The 18,462-nt window shown below is 40.8% G+C and overlaps 1 protein-coding gene across 3 annotated transcripts; it reads right to left on the bottom strand.

Moving 5' to 3' along the window:
• On the bottom strand, window positions 1–4,493 carry LOC127333188 (uncharacterized). 3 transcript variants are annotated; one of them, XM_051359521.2, is made up of 3 exons: window positions 4,161–4,493; window positions 2,129–3,516; window positions 1–589 (listed from the first exon to the last, which is right to left on the bottom strand). In XM_051359521.2, exon 2 carries the CDS (start codon window positions 3,512–3,514, stop codon window positions 2,150–2,152), a length of 1,365 nt encoding a protein of 454 aa, XP_051215481.1. In that variant the 5' UTR covers window positions 3,515–3,516; window positions 4,161–4,493; the 3' UTR covers window positions 1–589; window positions 2,129–2,149. The 3 variants fall into 3 exon arrangements, with proteins under 3 accessions (XP_051215481.1, XP_051215479.1, XP_051215482.1); XM_051359519.2 differs by having other exon boundaries at window positions 4,166–4,493; XM_051359522.2 differs by having other exon boundaries at window positions 1–576; window positions 4,166–4,493.
• Window positions 4,494–18,462: the final 13,969 nt, after the last annotated feature.

Here is an 18,462-nt window from a genome sequence, read left to right as displayed (position 1 = left end):
TCAGTCAAATAACTGACACATGCATGATATATAGATGTTGTGCTTATGTCCACACTTTTATGCAGAATATCACAAAACATATAATGGGGCTACTAAAGGTGGATGACACACCACAAACCCTGGTGCAACAGATGGACTCTCACAATTCTTATAAGTTTCTTGGAATAATAAGAAGCCTGAAGCAAGATTACCACGAGACAGAGATGCATCAGAGAGGAACAGAGCAGGCAGCTGCGGGAGGAACATATGACGGGTACACGGACAGAAAGTCTCGGGTTAGTTGATTTCTGCCATGCTACTCTCTTGCTGATCACATAGAAGAGGACAATGCGCAGGGCCTCAGGAGGAGCTAAAAAGAAATCTAATCAAGAGTCTGAATAGGCACCAGCACATCAAAGATATATCTCTTGTTGGCTCCAGGCACATAAGCAGAGGAATATCTCGGTAGTCAATGGGACCACAACATCGGTTCTGATCATCCCGGAACCGCTGATTCAGCTGCTTTGTATGCACAGTCAGTCCTAAATTTCTAGGACTCCAATTCCATAGAGAGCATAGCCAAAGCCTGAGCACTCCCTACAAATACAGCCTGAAAATAAGCAAAACACATTCAAGCATGACAGATTAAGATAGCTTTCAGCAGATGGTTCATTCTTGAGTTGTTCTAACTGATATGCACAAATATTGCAATACTGGAATGAGGCGTGTTCACTCTTGAATTGATATGAGGTCTGCGCTATGACACACTTTTTGTAAAGGAAATACTCCTAATGGATGCACTAACTTTAGTAAATATCACGTTACAAACAAGGACTATAGATTGTCAGAGAAGACCGCCATAATTCAACTTAAAAAAAATTCAACTTTCAAATTGTAGGATATAAAAAATGGGAGATGAATAAAAAAAGCAAAGCATTGTTATGAAGCCTAATCTAATGGACATATTAGTAGAATAGTAGTAAGAGATATCATGAACGATAACTGGAGACTAATTCCAACGTCACCTGTGGCCTTTTGGAGCCCTCCTAACACTATGATACCATAATTGAATGGTGACCCAAGGCCAGACAGGACACTACCAAGTTCAGGAAGGGGATCACAAGCACCGTGCTGCTTACCTCGTGGATGTTATGGAAGAACCGCAACAACTGTACCTTTAATGGCACTCAAGCATGTCATTGGGCTGGGTATGCGTGTTATAATCCCAACAGTTTGGTACATTCACTAACATCTTCTTTTGCGGGCACGTGTTGTACTCTGCCCTCGAGGCTAAACTACCCTTTCTTCTTTTTCAATAGTACGAGACGCAAGATGTTTTGCATTTTACGTGAAAAAAGAAATCCAATAATGAAAAGATGAAACCAATGTAAGTTTTTCCTAGTTATCATAAGATCATAACATACAATTTCAGGAATATATATGTACCCTTCAGATCTGCAAACAACAATTGCAGCAATCTCTGTATATTTACTCTTTTTTTTCACAAGAGCAATCTCTGTAACAAATATAACTTCACGTTCAATGTTTCAAAAGAGTGGTTTATACTATCAGTTGCTGCCTTCATTAGTAGCTTATATGTTCATGCACAGTTGGTAATTTTGAATGTTCCTGGTAACATATGGAAATGGGGGCGAAACCATAAATATAAAATGTTATTACTATCAAGAGAGGCACCTTAAATTTCTCTTCTACTTGTGAAGATCTGCATATAGATGCCAAGTACAATTTATAACACACAGACCCAACAGGTGCCACCAAACATTTTGGTTTCCAATCACTTCCAAAGGTCAAAAACAGAAATAACAAGATAGCATCATTTCATATGCTCTGAATCAATGTTTTTTTTCTATAACTCAAAAGGACCTAAATTACTTCGGAAGGAGGAAAGGTTTCCCACTTTGCTTAGCTACATACCAAAAAAAATGCAGGAACAATTCAATCTGGTTTGCTTCAACAGCTCAACACAAACAGAAAAGTTACATACTCTATACTTAATTAACTTCTAGTACATAGCAACACAATTACAAAACATATGATTCGAATAATAAAAAGTGCTAATACTGAAATGTTCAATTTGGCCAATGAAGGAAGACAATGAAATTAATAAGTAGATGACAAGGTAACTCACCATACACTAGAACTGGTTGTTTTAGTTCTCGCCAAATGGCCCAAAGCGCTGCCAGACATGCTCTATTAAGTCTCTTCGGAGTCGGTTATCTGTTGATTTTGTAGAAATAGTTGCATTTCTCTGTAGTAAATCAGCAAAATAATGAGCAGATCCATCGTTCATGTCTGACAGTGGAGCAACCGATGTCTCAGATGTCTCATTCGAGTCAAAACAAAAACTTGCCATATCTTTCTCATCCTCAAGTGTCATATTATGAAGTATGATGCAAGCTTGCATGATTTTTCCTAGAGTTTCCTTTGGAAAATATTTTGTTGGCCCGTGCACGATGGGAAAACGTGATTCTAGGAGTCGAAATGCACGTTGGACGTCATTCCTTGCTCCTTCTTGATATTGTGCAAATAATCGATCCTTTTCAGTTTGAGGGAGGGGTATTGTCTTAATGAAGACGGGCCATTCTGGGTATATTCCGTCAGCAAGATAGTAACCCATACTGTATTGCCTCCTGTTGACAGTGAATTGCACATCAGGACCTTGACCTTTCAAGATATCGGTGAACAACTGTGATTGATTCAGCACGGTCATGTCACTCTGAGACCCAACAGCACCAAAGAAAGCATGCCATATCCAGAGGTCTTGTGAAGCAACTGCTTCAAGGATGATTTTAACGACTCCGTGATCACTATGAGTAAGACGACGCACCCATTTAACTGGGCATTTTTTCCACTCCCAGCGCATACAACCAATGCTTCCCAACATGCCAGGGAACCCACAGGTCTCACCCATTTGTAGTAGACGTTGCATATCCACGCTAGTGGGGCTCCGCAAGTATTCTCCACCAAACATGTCAATCACCCCTTCCACAAACTGCTCGAAACAGTGAATTACTGTGCTGAAACCAATCTGTATGTATTTATCAGTAATGCCAGAGGGGGACCCCAATGCTAACATACGAATACCTACTGTGCACTTCTGTAGAGGCGTGAGTCCTGGACGATTAAGGGCATCTCTCCTTTCTCTGAAATAGGGGGACCACTCTCCCAAGGCACGGACTATACGTAGAAAGAGGGGTCTCCTCATCCTGTACCTTGTACGGAATTGTTTGTCAGTGTAGATTGGATGCTCAGCAAAGTAATCAGCTATGAGTTGTTCATGGCCCTCTTCACGATTTCTCTCTATGTACTTCCTACTGGCAAAGCGACGGCGAGATGTACTAGCTTGCTGAGGCTTGATTTTGGCCTGAATCTTCACATTGATCTGCTCAAGCAAACTGTGGAAGATGCCTTGTTCAGAAATGAAATCGTCCATAGTGTATAAGCCGGTTGGGTCAATGGTAGTGCTGTCATCGGAATCATCCGAGCAGGATGGCGTGTCTGACCGATGGGACATACCTGCAGAGATAAAAAAAATGGGAGATAAATAACAAAAAAGAAGCTTCAACATTCGTTTATAATTCTACAAAGAGAAATGCACAAATCCTAGGGCATACATGAACTGGGCATGTATACATGTGCCAACATATATATCATGCAGAAATGCAGGGCATATGGCGCAAAACATGCATCAAATTTTATTGTTGGGCAAGCGCAACGGGTAGTTCTTAAACATACAGAGCACATGAAGATACTAACAACAAGAGCCCACAGTCAAGGTTGAACCAAAGATAATTCTGGTTCGCAAGAAAATGAATTATTGCTATAGAACTGCTGCAGGATTACTATTTGTAACTACTACTACTTAAAATGCATGTAAGACAGTTTGAGATGCAAGCAAGGGAAAAATACACTGAACCTAAATCAAAGAAAAAGGATGAAAGCAATCATACATTCCAGGTGCTTGTGCAATTGGCGAACACATAGGTTATGATCATCAGATATCCACTAAGAAAGCTTCACTTATTCCACCTTACCTTTTACGTGCGCTAGGCACACAAAAATACCATCGCCCAAGCAAAAAATATTAAAAAAACGAAGGTACTGACAAGAAAGTTCTTCTACTTGGCTACAACCAATGAACTACTCAGAAATTGCTCCACCTTACAGGTTAGATAGAGCTCGACGGTAAAGGGAGAGGATCGGCTCCCGGCGGGGAGCGCACGAGGCGAGGGGCGGCTGCACTGGAAGAGGGCGGCCGGGCCAGGGTTCCCGAGTCGGCCCTCGTCAGCGACTCAAGACGCAGCGGCGTAATCTGTGGCCCGAAGCGGAGGGATGGCGGGAACAGGGTGGCGGGTAGCCGTCCCGTCGAGAGTTGGGAGCAGGTGGTCGGTGAAGGAGAGATGACGGCGTCGCGGAGTCCGCCGCCGGTTGGCACTGACGAGTGACGAGGGATGGAGAGGATGCAGAGTTGGGCTTCCGGGCTTTCGGCCCAAGACCACAAGACGAGTTGGACAAAAGCAGACAGGCTCCAAAACGGCGGTGCTCGTGACTCCAAAGCAGACAGGCTTGCACCCAAATTTCCTAGTTTCTACTTTTAACCCGCCGGATGCAGTATGAGGTGAAATGGATGCTGTGTGTGTGCCTGTTGGGAGCGCCTATACACCGACCCGTGCGGCCCAGGCGGGGGTGCTTTACACCGACCTGGTCGGTGGCACGCAAGGTGCCGCACACCCCTAGACGTTTTTGGGCATGGCCCACGATCTTGGTGCCCGCTCGGACTGAATTCGTTCAAAATTTGAAAATCATACATAGGGAAAATCATACTCAAAAAATAAAAAAAGAAAAGAAAAAAAAAAGAAAACAGAAAAGAAAAGGAAAAGGAGAAAAAATAGGGAAAATTCGCCTAACAGGGCCGGCCCACACCGCGCGTGGGGGTGTGCGGCGCGGTGCAGGTGCCGACCTGGTCGGCATATAGGAATTCCACCATCAAGCATACCCCAGGCGGTGTGTTTCGGGCAGGCCCACGAGTCGTTCTCACTTTTCTTTTCTTTTCTTTTTTTTCTTTTTTCTTTTTTCGATTTTTTCGTTTTTCTTTTCTATTTCGATTTTTTATTTTTTCCAAAGTTGAATATTTTTAACCCTGGTTTTATCAAATCTGGATGGTCAAATTTGATTTTTTTCAAAAAAAATGAATATATTTTTCCAAATCTGGATTGTTTTCAAATTTTGTTTTTGAAACAGAATATTTTTTTCAAAAATTTAAATATTTTCAATATGAGTATATTCTAAAAAAAAATTGAACATTTTCTGAGGTTGAACAATTTTTGGGATTGAACATTTTTTTGAAAACATTCTGTTTTAATCTTTGTGACCATTTTCAAAATTTAACATTTTTTAGATTGAGCATTTTACGGACATAAACAGTTTTAAAATTTGAATTTTTTAGATTTAATTGTTTTTAAAATTTGTATATTTTAAGATTTTTTTCTAGATTTGAACTTTTTTGAATTTGAATATTTATCAAATTTGAACATTCTTTTATTTGAATATTTTTCGAATTTGAACACTTTTGAGATTGAACATTTTTCAAATACGAACATTTTATATTTAGATATTTGTTAAATTTGGACATTCTAAAAAATGCACATTTTAAAATTATTATTTAAATCTTTAGTAAAAAAATAGAAACAAAACAAAAAAGAAAAGAAAACACAAAAAAAATGAAAAAGGAAATACAAAATACAAAATACTCCCTCCATCCCAAAATGTACGACCTCTAAGGATCAACCAAAAGTAAACGGTTTTTAAAATTTGATCAAGTTTATACAAAAAAATATGAATATATTGTAATACTGAATCGACATCAATAGATTCACCATAAGTTTTATTTTCTTAATATGTCCATTTGATATTGTAGATGTAAATATGTTTTTTCCTAAATATTTGGTCAAAGTTAGTAAGGTTTAAATTTTGATGAGTCCTTAGACGTCTTACATTTTGGAACAGATAGAGTAGCAAACAGGAAAAAAACACGACCTGGGCCGACCAGGCCGGCCGATACCGTGCGCCGGGGGTGTGCGACGCGGTAATGGCCGACCTAGTGGGCATAAAGGATTCACAATGCCTGTTTGGCACTATGTTTGGATCCTAACAAAGTTTCATGGTGCAGTTTCGGCTCTTTGATTGGTTGGCAACAATGTGCGGTACATTGGCTATTTTGTTATGTTCTAAGCAGCGATGTTGTTACCTCCCTCTTTTTGTAAGGCTCTCTTATCCCAAACTAGCCGTTACCAAGATAGTACCCATCACTCAAGAGAGCAAACATAATTAGCTAACTTCAGGGCTTACAAATATGCCCTGATCAAAAGTAACGATGTTCTAGGGCGACATAAGCTCGTAAAACGCCTTGATCAAACACCAAATCATTGTCTTGTATGCATAGGTTGAGAAGTACCACTACAACTACATTTGGATATAATTAACAGACATGCAGATAAAAGGAGGGTCGCCTCCGCCTAGCCGTGATTGGGCAGGTGTAGATCCTGGCGGTGGAGCAATCGACCTTGTAAAGGATCATCTTCAAGATGAAGGCTTGGTCATTGAAATCCATGATATCGTCGTAATGGAGATCGTACTTGCAGATCGTTTGCGCCCAGTTCCTGCCAAAGACCACGTGGCCACCATGGTAGGTGACCTGCACCCACTCGTCGCATGACCGGCAGGCAGACAAAGGCACACTGTGTGCCAGTGGGATCTTGATCCACTCCCGAAGTGCATCCTGGAACCATGGCGGCACGACGAGCATGTGGAGGTCGTCCGTGCTGAGTTGCACGTAGAACCTCCGCGACATTAGCGACCTAGCGAGGTGCCCCAGCTTAGGCTGGCGGCCCACAGTGGGAGGTGGCATCAGCACAACCACCACCCTACCTAGCACCTCCGGCTTCATAGTGCTCGTCCAGCGGTTCAAGACGATGTTCTCCTGGTAGCCGAGTGGAGGGAACCACCCCTTTCCCACCCTATCGCACTCGAGCTTGATGACCTAATCAGATAAGCAAGTTCGTGTAAGTGGCATGATCAAGGACGTCAAGCTGTCAATGACCTGATCTTGATCCATAGCATGATCAAGAGCTTTGGCACTGTCAATATGTTGATCATCATCCAGAGCATGACCAAGACCATGATCAATAGCTTTGGCACTGTCAATGTATCGATCATCATCCAGAGCATGACCAAGACCATGATCAACAACTTTGGCAATATCAATGTGTTGATCATCGAGAGCATGATTAACACCTGATGAACAGCTTTGACACTGTCAATATGTTGATCATCATCCAGAGCATGATTGACAGCTTTGGAACTGTCTTGATCAATCTTGCCACAACATTACCGAAATCTACAATAGCATTGTCCAGAACATTGCAAGTTTTGTCCTAATTTTCCAAATCGGGTTGTGCAATCATTTCACGCCCCGACAAATGCACTGACCAAATTGGGAAATCTACAATGCGCATGCAACACCTCGACAAGCTACCCTAGTAGCGCATGCATTTTATCCCTAATGACGTACTGCCGGTCGCCGGACATAGCACAATCAACGATGGTTACCAATTTCGACTGCTAGATTGTAGGCATACCTTAGAGAAATCGTGTGCTCCTGTTGGCAGGGGAACGCTCCGAGACCTGGACTGACCAGAGCCTAGGAAGAAGACAAGGGCTTGTTCGAGGCGGCTGCCGGAGGGTGATACGTCTCCGACGTATCGATAATTTCTTATGTTCCATGCCACATTATTGATGATATCTACATGTTTTATGCACACTTTATGTCATATTCGTGCATTTTCTGGAACTAACCTATTAACAACATGCCGAAGTGCCGATTCTTTGTTTTCTGCTGTTTTTGGTTTCAGAAATCCTAGTAAGGAAATATTCTCGGAATTGGACGAAATCAACGCCCAGGGTCCTATTTTGCCACGAAGCTTCCAGAAGACCGAAGAGGAGACGAAGTGGGGCCACGAGGTGGCCAAACCATAGGGCGGCGCGGCCCAAGCCCTGGCCGTGCCGACCTAGGGTGTGGGCCCCTCGTGACGCCCCTTGACCTGCCCTTCCGCCTACAAATAGCCTTCGTCGCGAAACCCCCAGTACCGAGAGCCACGATACGGAAAACCTTCCAGAGACACCGCCGCCGCCAATCCCATCTCGGGGGATTCAGGAGATCGCCTCCGGCACCCTGCCGGAGAGGGGAATCATCTCCCGGAGGACTCTACGCCGCCATGGTCGCCTCCGGAGTGATGAGTGAGAAGTCTACCCCTGGACTATGGGTCCATAGCAGTAGCTAGATGGTTGTCTTCTCCCCATTATGCTTAATTGTCGGGTCTTGTGAGCTGCCGAACATGATCAAGATCATCTATCTGTAATTCTATATGTTGTGTTTGTTGGGATCCGATGAATAGAGAATACTTGTTATGTTGATTATCAATTTATATCTATGTGTTGTTTATGATCTTGCATGCTCTCCGTTACTAGTAGATGCTCTGGCCAAGTAGATGCTTGTAACTCCAAGAGGGAGTATTTATGCTCGATAGTGGGTTCATGTCTCCGTGAATCTAGGGAAGTGACAGAAATCTCTAAGATTATGGATGTGCTGTTGCCACTAGGGATAAAACATTGATGCTATGTCCGAGGATGTAGTTATTGATTACATTACGCGCAATACTTAATGCAATTGTCTGTTGTTAGCAACTTAATACGGAGGGGGTTCGGATGATAACACGAAGGTGGACTTTTTAGGCATAGATGCATGCTGGATAGCGGTCTATGTACTTTGTCGTAATGCCCAATTAAATCTCACTATACTCATCATAATATGTATGTGCATGGTCATGCCCTCTTTATTTGTCAATTTCCCAACTGTAATTTGTTCACCCAACATGCTTTTTATCTTATGGGAGAGACACCTCTAGTGAACTGTGGACCCCGGTCCAATTCTCATTACTGAAATACAATCTCTTTTAATCTTGTTCTACTGTTTTTACGCAAACAATCATCTTCCACACTATACATCTAATCCTTTGTTACAGCAAGCCGGTGAGATTGACAACCTCGCTGTTTCGTTGGGGCAAAGTACTTGGTTTGTGTTGTGCAGATTCCACGTTGGCGCCGGAATCCCTGGTGTTGCGCTGCACTACATCTCGCCGCCATCAACCTTCAACGTGCTTCTTGGCTCCTACTGGTTCGATAAACCTTGGTTTCATACTGAGGGAAAACTTGCCGCTGTACGCATCACACCTTCCTCTTGGGGTTCCCAACGGACGCGTGCTGTACGCGTATCAAGCTCTTTTTCTGGCGCCGTTGCCGGGGAACTGAAGAAAAGAAGACTTCTAACTCCCACGTCAACTACACGCCAGCAAATCTTTTAAAGCGCCGTTGCCGGGAGATCAAGACACGCTGCAAGGGGAGTCTCCACATCGCAATCTCTTTACTTTGTTTTTGTCTTGCTTAGTTTTATTTACTACTTTGTTTGCTGCACTAAATCAAAATACAAAAAAATTAGTTGCTAGTTTTACTTTATTTGCTATCTTGTTTGCTATATCAAAAATACAAAAAAATTAGTTACTTGCATTTACTTTATCTAGTTTGTTTTATTTACTACTGCTAAAATGGGTACTCCTGAAAATACTAAGTTGTGTGACTTCACAACCACAAATAATAATGATTTCTTATGCACACCCATTGCTCCACCTGCTACTACAGCAGAATTCTTTGAAATTAAACTGCTTTCTTGAATCTTGTTATGCGAGAGCAATTTTCTGGTGTTAGTTCTGATGATGCTGCTGCCCATCTTAATAATTTTGTTGAATTGTGTGAAATGCAAAAATATAAAGATGTAGATGGTGACATTATAAAATTAAAATTGTTCCCTTTCTCATTAAGAGGAAGAGCTAAAGATTGGTTGCTATCTCTGCCTAAGAATAGTATTGATTCATGGACTAAATGCAAGGATGCTTTTATTGGTAGATATTATCCCCCTGCTAAAATTATATCTTTGAGGAGTAGCATAGTGAATTTTAAACAATTTGATACTGAGCATGTTGCACAAGCATGGGAAAGAATGAAATCTTTGGTTAAAAATTTCCCAACCCATGGACTGACTACTTGGATGATCATCCAAACCTTTTATGCAGGACTGAATTTTTCTTCACGGAACCTATTGGATTCAGCTGCTGGAGGTACCTTTATGTCCATCACTCTTGGTGAAGCAACAAAGCTTCTTGATAATATGATGATCAATTACTCTGAATGGCACACGTAAAGAGCTCCACAAGGTAAGAAGGTAAATTCTGTCGAAGAAACCTCTTCCTTGAGTGATAAGATTGATGCTATTATGTCTATGCTTGTGAATGATAGGACAAATGTTGATCCTAATAATGTTCCGTTAGCTTCATTGGTTGCACAAGAAGAACATGTTGATGTAAACTTCATTAAAAATAATAATTTCAACAACAATGCTTACCGGAACGATTCTAGTAACAACTATAGGCCATATCCTTATAATAATGGCAACGGCTATGGTAATTCTTATGGGAATTCTTACAACAATAATAGGAACACACCCCCTGGACTTGAAGCCATGCTTAAAGAATTTATTACTACACAAACTGCTTTTAACAAATCTGTTGAAGAAAAGCTTGGGAAAATTGATATACTTGCTTCTAAAGTCGTCTTGTTGCTGATGTTGATCTTTTGAAATCGAAAGTTATGCCTAATGAAAATCATCATAATAAAATTGTTACTACAGCAAATGCCATCCAAGTTAGAATTAATGAGAATATAAGATTGATGGCCGAATTGCGTGCTAGGTGGGAAAGAGAAGAAAATGAAAAAGAAGATAATATAGCTAAAGTTTGGACTATTACCACCACTAGTAATGCTAATGCTACACATGTTGCTGCACCTCCTACTATTAATAATAAAAGAATTGGTGTTAGCAATGTTTCCACTTCTAATGCAAAGCGCGAAAAACTGCCTGAAACTGCTAAAACTGCTGAAACTGCCTGTGATAAAGCTGCTGAAATTTTTTCCAACATTGGGGATGATGATCCTATGCTTTAGATTATAATGGTTTGAATTTTGATGATTGCCACATCTCTGAAGTTATAAAGTTCTTACAAAAACTTGCTAAAAGTCCTAATGCTAGTGCTATAAATTTGGCTTTCACGCAACATATTACAAATGCTCTCATAAAAGCTAGAGAAGAGAAACTAGAGCGCGAAGCTTCTATTCCTAGAAAGCTAGAGGATGGCTGGGAGCCCATCATTAAGATGAAGGTTAAAGATTTTGATTGTAATGCTTTATGTGATCTTGGTGCAAGTATTTCTGTTATGCCTAAGAAAATTTATAATATGCTTGACTTGCCACCGCTGAAAAATTGTTATTTGGATGTTAATCTTGCTGATCATTCTACAAAGAAACCTTTGGGGAAAGTTGATACTGTTCGCATTACCGTTAACAATAACCTTGTCCCCGTTGATTTTGTTGTCTTGGATATTGAATGCAATGCATCTTGTCCCATTATATTGGGAAGACCCTTTCTTCGAACTGTTGGTGCTATCATTGATATGAAGGAAGGTAATATAAAATATCAATTTCCTCTCAAGAAAGGTATGGAACACTTCCCTAGAAAGAGAATGAAGTTACCTTTTGATTCTATTATTAGAACAAATTATGATGTTGACACTTCGTCTCTTGATAATACTTGATACACACTTTCTGCGCCTAGCTGAAAGGCGTTAAAGAAAAGCGCTTATGGGAGACAACCCATGTTTTTTACTACAGTACCTTGTTTTTATTTTGTGTCTTGGAAGTTGTTTACTACTGTAGCAACCTCTCCTTATCTTAGTTTAGTATTTTGTTGTGCCAAGTAAAGTCGTTGATAGTAAAGTTCATACTAGATTTGGATTACTGCGCAGAAACAGATTTCTTTGCTGTCACGAATCTGGGCAAAATTATCTGTAGGTAACTCATAAAATTATGCCAATTTACGTGAGTGATCCTCAGATATGTATGCAACTTTCATTCAATTTGAGCATTTTCATTTGAGCAAGTCTGGTGCCTCAATAAAATTCGTCAATACGAACTGTTCTGTTTTGACAGATTCTGCCTTTTATTTTGCATTGCCAGTTTTGTTATGTTCGATGGATATTTTGATTCCATTGACTTTCAGTAGCTTTGTGCAATGTCCAGAAGTGTTAATAATGATTATGTCACCTCTGAACATGTATATTTTGATTGTGCACTAACCCTCTAATGAGTTGTTCTAAGTTTGGTGTGGAGGAAGTTTTCAAGGATCAAGAGAGGGAGATGATACAACATGATCAAGGAGAGTGAAAGCTCTAAGCTTGGGGATGCCCCGGTGGTTCACCCCTGCATATATCAAGAAGACTCAAGCGTCTAAGCTTGGGGATGCCCAAGGCATCCCCTTCTTCATCGACAACATTATCAGGTTCCTCACCTGAAACTATATTTTTATTCCATCACATCTTATGTGCTTTTCTTGGAGCGTCGGTTTGTTTTCGTTTTTATTTTGTTTGAATAAAATGGATCCTAGCATTCACTGTGTGGGAGAGAGACACGCTCCGCTGTAGCATATGGACAAGTATGTCCTTAGGCTCTACTCATAATATTCATGGCGAAGTTTCTTCTTCGTTAAATTGTTATATGGTTGGAATTGGAAAATGATACATGTAGTAATTGCTATAATGTCTTGGGTAATGTGATACTTGGCAATTGTTGTGCTCATGTTTAAGCTCTTGCATCATATGCTTTGCACCCATTAATGAAGAAATACATAGAGCATGCTAAAATTTGGTTTGCATATTTGGTTTCTCTAAGGTCTAGATAATTTCTAGTATTGAGTTTGAACAACAAGGAAGACGGTGTAGAGTCTTATAATGTTTTCAATATGTCTTTTATGTGAGTTTTGCTGCACCGGTTCATCCTTGTGTTTGTTTCAAATAGCTTTGCTAGCCTAAACCTTGTATCGAGAGGGAATACTTCTCATGCATCCAAAATACTTGAGCCAACCACTATGCCATTTGTGTCCACCATACCTACCTACTACATGGTATTTCTCCGCCATTCCAAAGTAAATTGCTTGAGTGCTACCTTTAAATTTCCATTCTTCACCTTTACAATATATAGCTCATGGGACAAATAGCTTAAAAACTATTGTGGTATTGAATATGTACTTATGCACTTTATCTCTTATTAAGTTGCTTGTTGTGCGATAACCATGTTCACTGGGGACGCCATCAACTACTCTTTGTTGAATATCATGTGAGTTGCTATGCATGTTCGTCCTGTAAGAAGTAACGCCGATCTACCACCTTATGGTTAGAGCATGCATATTGTTAGAGAAGAACATTGGGCCGCTAACTAAAGCCATGATCCATGGTGGAAGTTTCAGTTTTGGACATATATCCTCAATCTCATATGAGAAAATTAATTGTTGCTACATGCTTATGCATAAAAGAGGAGTCCATTATCTGTTGTCTATGTTGTCCCGGTATGGATGTCTAAGTTGAGAATAATCAATAGCGAGAAATCCGATGCGAGCTTTCTCCTTAGACCTTTGTACAGGCGGCATAGAGGTACCCCTTTGTGACACTTGGTTAAAACATGTGCATTGCGATGATTCCGGTAGTCCAAGCTAATTAGGACAAGGTGCGGGCACTATTAGTATACTATGCATGAGGCTTGCAACTTATAAGATATAATTTACATGATACATATGCTTTATTATTACCGTTGACAAAATTGTTTCTTGTTTTCAAAATCAAAGCTCTAGCACAAATATAGCAATCGATGCTTTCCTCTTTGAAGGACCTTTCTTTTACTTTTATGTTGAGTCAGTTCACCTATTTCTCTCCACCTCAAGAAGCAAACACTTGTGTGAACTGTGCATTGATTCCTACATACTTGCATATTGCACCTATTATATTACTCTATGTTGACAATATCCATGAGATATACATGTTACAAGTTGAAAGCAACCGCTGAAACTTTATCTTCCTTTGTGTTGCTTCAATGCTTCTACTATGAATTATTGCTTTATGAGTTAACTCTTATGCAAGACTTATTGATGCTTGTCTTGAAGTACTATTCATGAAAAGTCTTTGCTATATGATTCACTTGTTTACTCTTGTCATATACATTGTTTTGATCGCTGCATTCACTACATATGCTTACAAATAGTATGATCAAGGTTATGATGGCATGTCACTCCAGAAATTATCTTTGTTTATCGTTTACCTGCTCGGGACGAGCAGGAACTAAGCTTGGGGATGCTGATACGTCTCCGACGTATCGATAATTTCTTATGTTCCATGCCACATTATTGATGATATCTACATGTTTTATGCACACTTTATGTCATATTCGTGCATTTTCTGGAACTAACCTATTAACAAGATGCCGAAGTGCCAGTTGCTGTTTTCTGTTGTTTTTGGTTTCAGAAATCCTAGTAAGGAAATATTCTCGGAATTGGACGAAATCAACGCCCAGGGTCCTATTTTGCCACGAAGCTTCCAGAAGACCGAAGAGGAGACGTAGTGGGGCCACGAGGTGGCCAAACCATAGGGCGGCGCGGCCCAAGCCCTCGCCGCGCCGACCTAGGGTGTGGGCCCCTCGTGACGCCCCTTGACCTGCCCTTCCGCCTACAAATAGCCTTCGTCGTGAAACCCCCAGTACCGAGAGCCACGATACGGAAAACCTTCCAGAGATGCCACCGCCGCCAATCCCATCTCGGGGGATTCAGGAGATCGCCTCTGGCACCCTGCCGGAGAGGGGAATCATCTCCCGGAGGACTCTACGCCGCCATGGTCGCCTCCGGAGTGATGAGTGAGTAGTCTACCCCTGGACTATGGGTCCATAGCAGTAGCTAGATGGTTGTCTTCTCCCCATTATGCTTAATTGTCGGGTCTTGTGAGCTGCCGAACATGATCAAGATCATCTATCTGTAATTCTATATGTTGTGTTTGTTGGGATCCGATGAATAGAGAATACTTGTTATGTTGATTATCAATTTATATCTATGTGTTGTTTATGATCTTGCATGCTCTCCGTTACTAGTAGATGCTCTGGCCAAGTAGATGCTTGTAACTCCAAGAGGGAGTATTTATGCTCGATAGTGGGTTCATGTCTCCGTGAATCTGGGGAAGTGACAGAAATCTCTAAGATTATGGATGTGCTGTTGCCACTAGGGATAAAACATTGATGCTATGTCCGAGGATGTAGTTATTGATTACATTACGCGCAATACTTAATGCAATTGTCTGTTGTTAGCAACTTAATACTGGAGGGGGTTCGGATGATAGCCTGAAGGTGGACTTTTTAGGCATAGATGCATGCTGGATAGCGGTCTATGTACTTTGTCGTAATGCCCAATTAAATCTCACAATACTCATCATAATATGTATGTGCATGGTCATGCCCTCTTTATTTGTCAATTGCCCAACTGTAATTTGTTCACCCAACATGCTGTTTATCTTATGGGAGAGACACCTCTAGTGAACTGTGGACCCCGGTCCCGTTCTCTTTACTGAAATACAATCTACTGCAATACTGTTCTACTGTTTTCTGCAAACAATCATCTTCCACACTATACATCTAATCCTTTGTTACAGCAAGCCGGTGAGATTGACAACCTCGCTGTTTCGTTGGGGCAAAGTATTTGGTTTGTGTTGTGCAGATTCTACGTTGGCGCCGGAATCCCTGGTGTTGCGCTGCACTACATCTCACCGCCATCAACCTTCAACGTGCTTCTTGGCTCCTACTGGTTCGATAAACCTTGGTGTCATACTGAGGGAAAACTTGCCGCTGTACGCATCACACCTTCCTCTTGGGGTTCCCAACGGACGCGTGCTGTACGCGTATCAGAGGGGTTGAAAAAACCCCAACCAAATCGGTGCGGGTAGGACCTGCAGACGCAGGTGCCTTGCCCACCATACCGTTTCGGGTTGGATCGCCGTCTAATCCTACGCCTCTAATCCTACGCCTCTAAACACACCATACCGTTTCGGGTTGGATGAGTGACTGACATGTGGAGCCCACTGTCAGACAGCCCACGCGTCTGTGGACCGTGGTGGGCTGGACTCTGCCTGTTTAATTCTTTTCGGCCCGTTAGCGTTTCCCGCGCAGCCCACTTATTTAAATTTTGATTTTCGAGAATTGGTTTGAATTCAATACTGGCCCTGTGTTTGAAATTCAATAGAACCTGTTTGGCTTGGCCAAATTTAGCAAACTTTATATTGTTGGAAAGCCACTGAAAAGTTCTACAAAACTACACTGGTCTCACTGTGAGATTCATTGTAGAAATAATGTGACAAAAAGAACAAGTCAGAGACTTTTGCACATTCAAATAATTCTTAAAAATCAACCAAAAATGATATTAAGTTGATTTCAACTCTCATAGCTCACATTTCACTTACACTAATTGTTTCTGCAAAAATATGGTGTGGTCACTTTGAGTGATCATGGCCTAGTTTAAATAAAGGACTATATGGCTAGTTTAGTTAAGTGATATTGTCCAAAACTATTATGTAAATCATATGAAGTGTTTTACTTCATTTAAATCTTGTCCCATGTACTTTCATATTAAGTTTGGACCCTGGTCAAATTACTCTCACATGAAATACTTGGTGATATTAAATCATAATTAGCATTGTTAATAGTATGAGGTATTCTACCTCATTTAAATCATTTTCCCAAATAATGATGATGAATGGTTGACTTGGGTCAACATGAGTTCATGCATAATTGTTTGAGGAAGTTAAATCTTAAGAAGATTCAATAAGAGGAAACTATTTCCTCAAGAACTAAATGGAAACTATCCTATCCCAAGTTTCTACCGTACACGTTTTTACTTGGTTTATTAAAGAGTTACTTTTATAGTTAACTTTGGTCTAAGTTAAGAGTATTTCTAGAATAGCAAAGTTAGTCTCAAAGCTAGCCAAGCAAGATAGCACCCCTCATGATTAGTGCTAGTGCTAAATACTAAAACTTGACTACTCTAGATGGGAACATGTGACTTGAAATGAATTTGAAACCTTGGAATGATGAGTCATTCCATTGAATGATTTTGAAGGTGAATATGACTTGGAGAAGATGGTGATTTTTGATTAAAATTGATATTGGTTTGGATGCGATACCTTTCCAATTTTTGAGTACCCCCACAATACCTGATTGTGGGTAGGGCTTAACTGGAAATTTATACATCTTAGTATGGGTTCCCTCTGAACAAGCATCATAGGGCTTATGCCGAGGCTGCCTCCGTTGTATGAGAAATGATGTGAATTGAGGTGAATTGTACGGCCAAGCCCTGTGCAGTTCCCGGGTTGACAGTTGGTCATCACTGGGAGGCCAAGCTCATGGGGAGAGGTCCCTATACTAGGGTTTATAAGTGAAAGGTTATGGTTGATGATCCGCGTACTGAGTTACGATGATTCGGGCTTATCCCGACGGATGAAATCAAATGTTGTGGCACAAGTGTGCAACCTCTGCAGAGTGTAAATCTATTCGAATAGCCGTGTCCACGGTTACGGACGGTTGGAAAGGCCATACAGTTTCCGGTGTCAGATTCTTGAAAATGTTGGTGAAGTGAATGGTGAATGGTGACTTGTTTTTGAATCACAACTGAGTTGTGGGAATGACCCTAATGTTCCCACTTGAGTTAGTTAGCACATGAAAGAGTCTTTTATCAATTACTTGTGAACTAAAATCTGCTTTATGCAAAAGAAACTAGAGCTTAGCACCCCCTTACTAGAATTGTTAGCACTTACACTAGTATTAGTTTGCGAGTACTTAAAGTACTCACGGATGTGTCCCTGGCTATTCAAATGGCCAGAGTATGAAGATGAACAGAACTACCAAGGAGATGACCAGCAGGACGCCTACGACAACTAGGAGTCTTCCAACGTGAAGCGTTGGCTTGTGGACTAGAGAGTCCATTTTATTTACGCTTCCGCTATGAACTTGTGTTTATTCGTTGATCACTAGATCAACTATTTGTGTAATATGGATCAGGTGATCTGAAGTTGTAAGACAATATGGTTTGTAATGAATGATGACTATGATATTCGACTATTATGCCTCCCAACAACAATATTCCTGGGATTGCGATGAATGACATAATAGGCATCTGGACTTAAAAATCCGGGTGTTGACAAGTTGGTATCAGAGCCATTGTTTGACCTTAGAAGACCCTAGTTAGAATGGACGTTCAGAAAAACTTAACTTTGAAATCAAATGAAGGGAATATTTATGAAAATTTATTCACACTCTTGTCTTTGAGATCTTTTCAAAAATTGATGAATCATGCTCTTTCTTATTTGAATTTACTTAAAATTTTGCCACACTTGTTCACTCTCTAACTTACTTATCCATTTCGCTTTCAGATGGAGCCGA

Source organism: Lolium perenne, chromosome 2, assembly GCF_019359855.2.
Source record: "Lolium perenne isolate Kyuss_39 chromosome 2, Kyuss_2.0, whole genome shotgun sequence".
Taxonomy (NCBI): Eukaryota; Viridiplantae; Streptophyta; class Magnoliopsida; order Poales; family Poaceae; genus Lolium; species Lolium perenne.
This window is presented reverse-complemented; position numbering and strand designations above follow the sequence as displayed.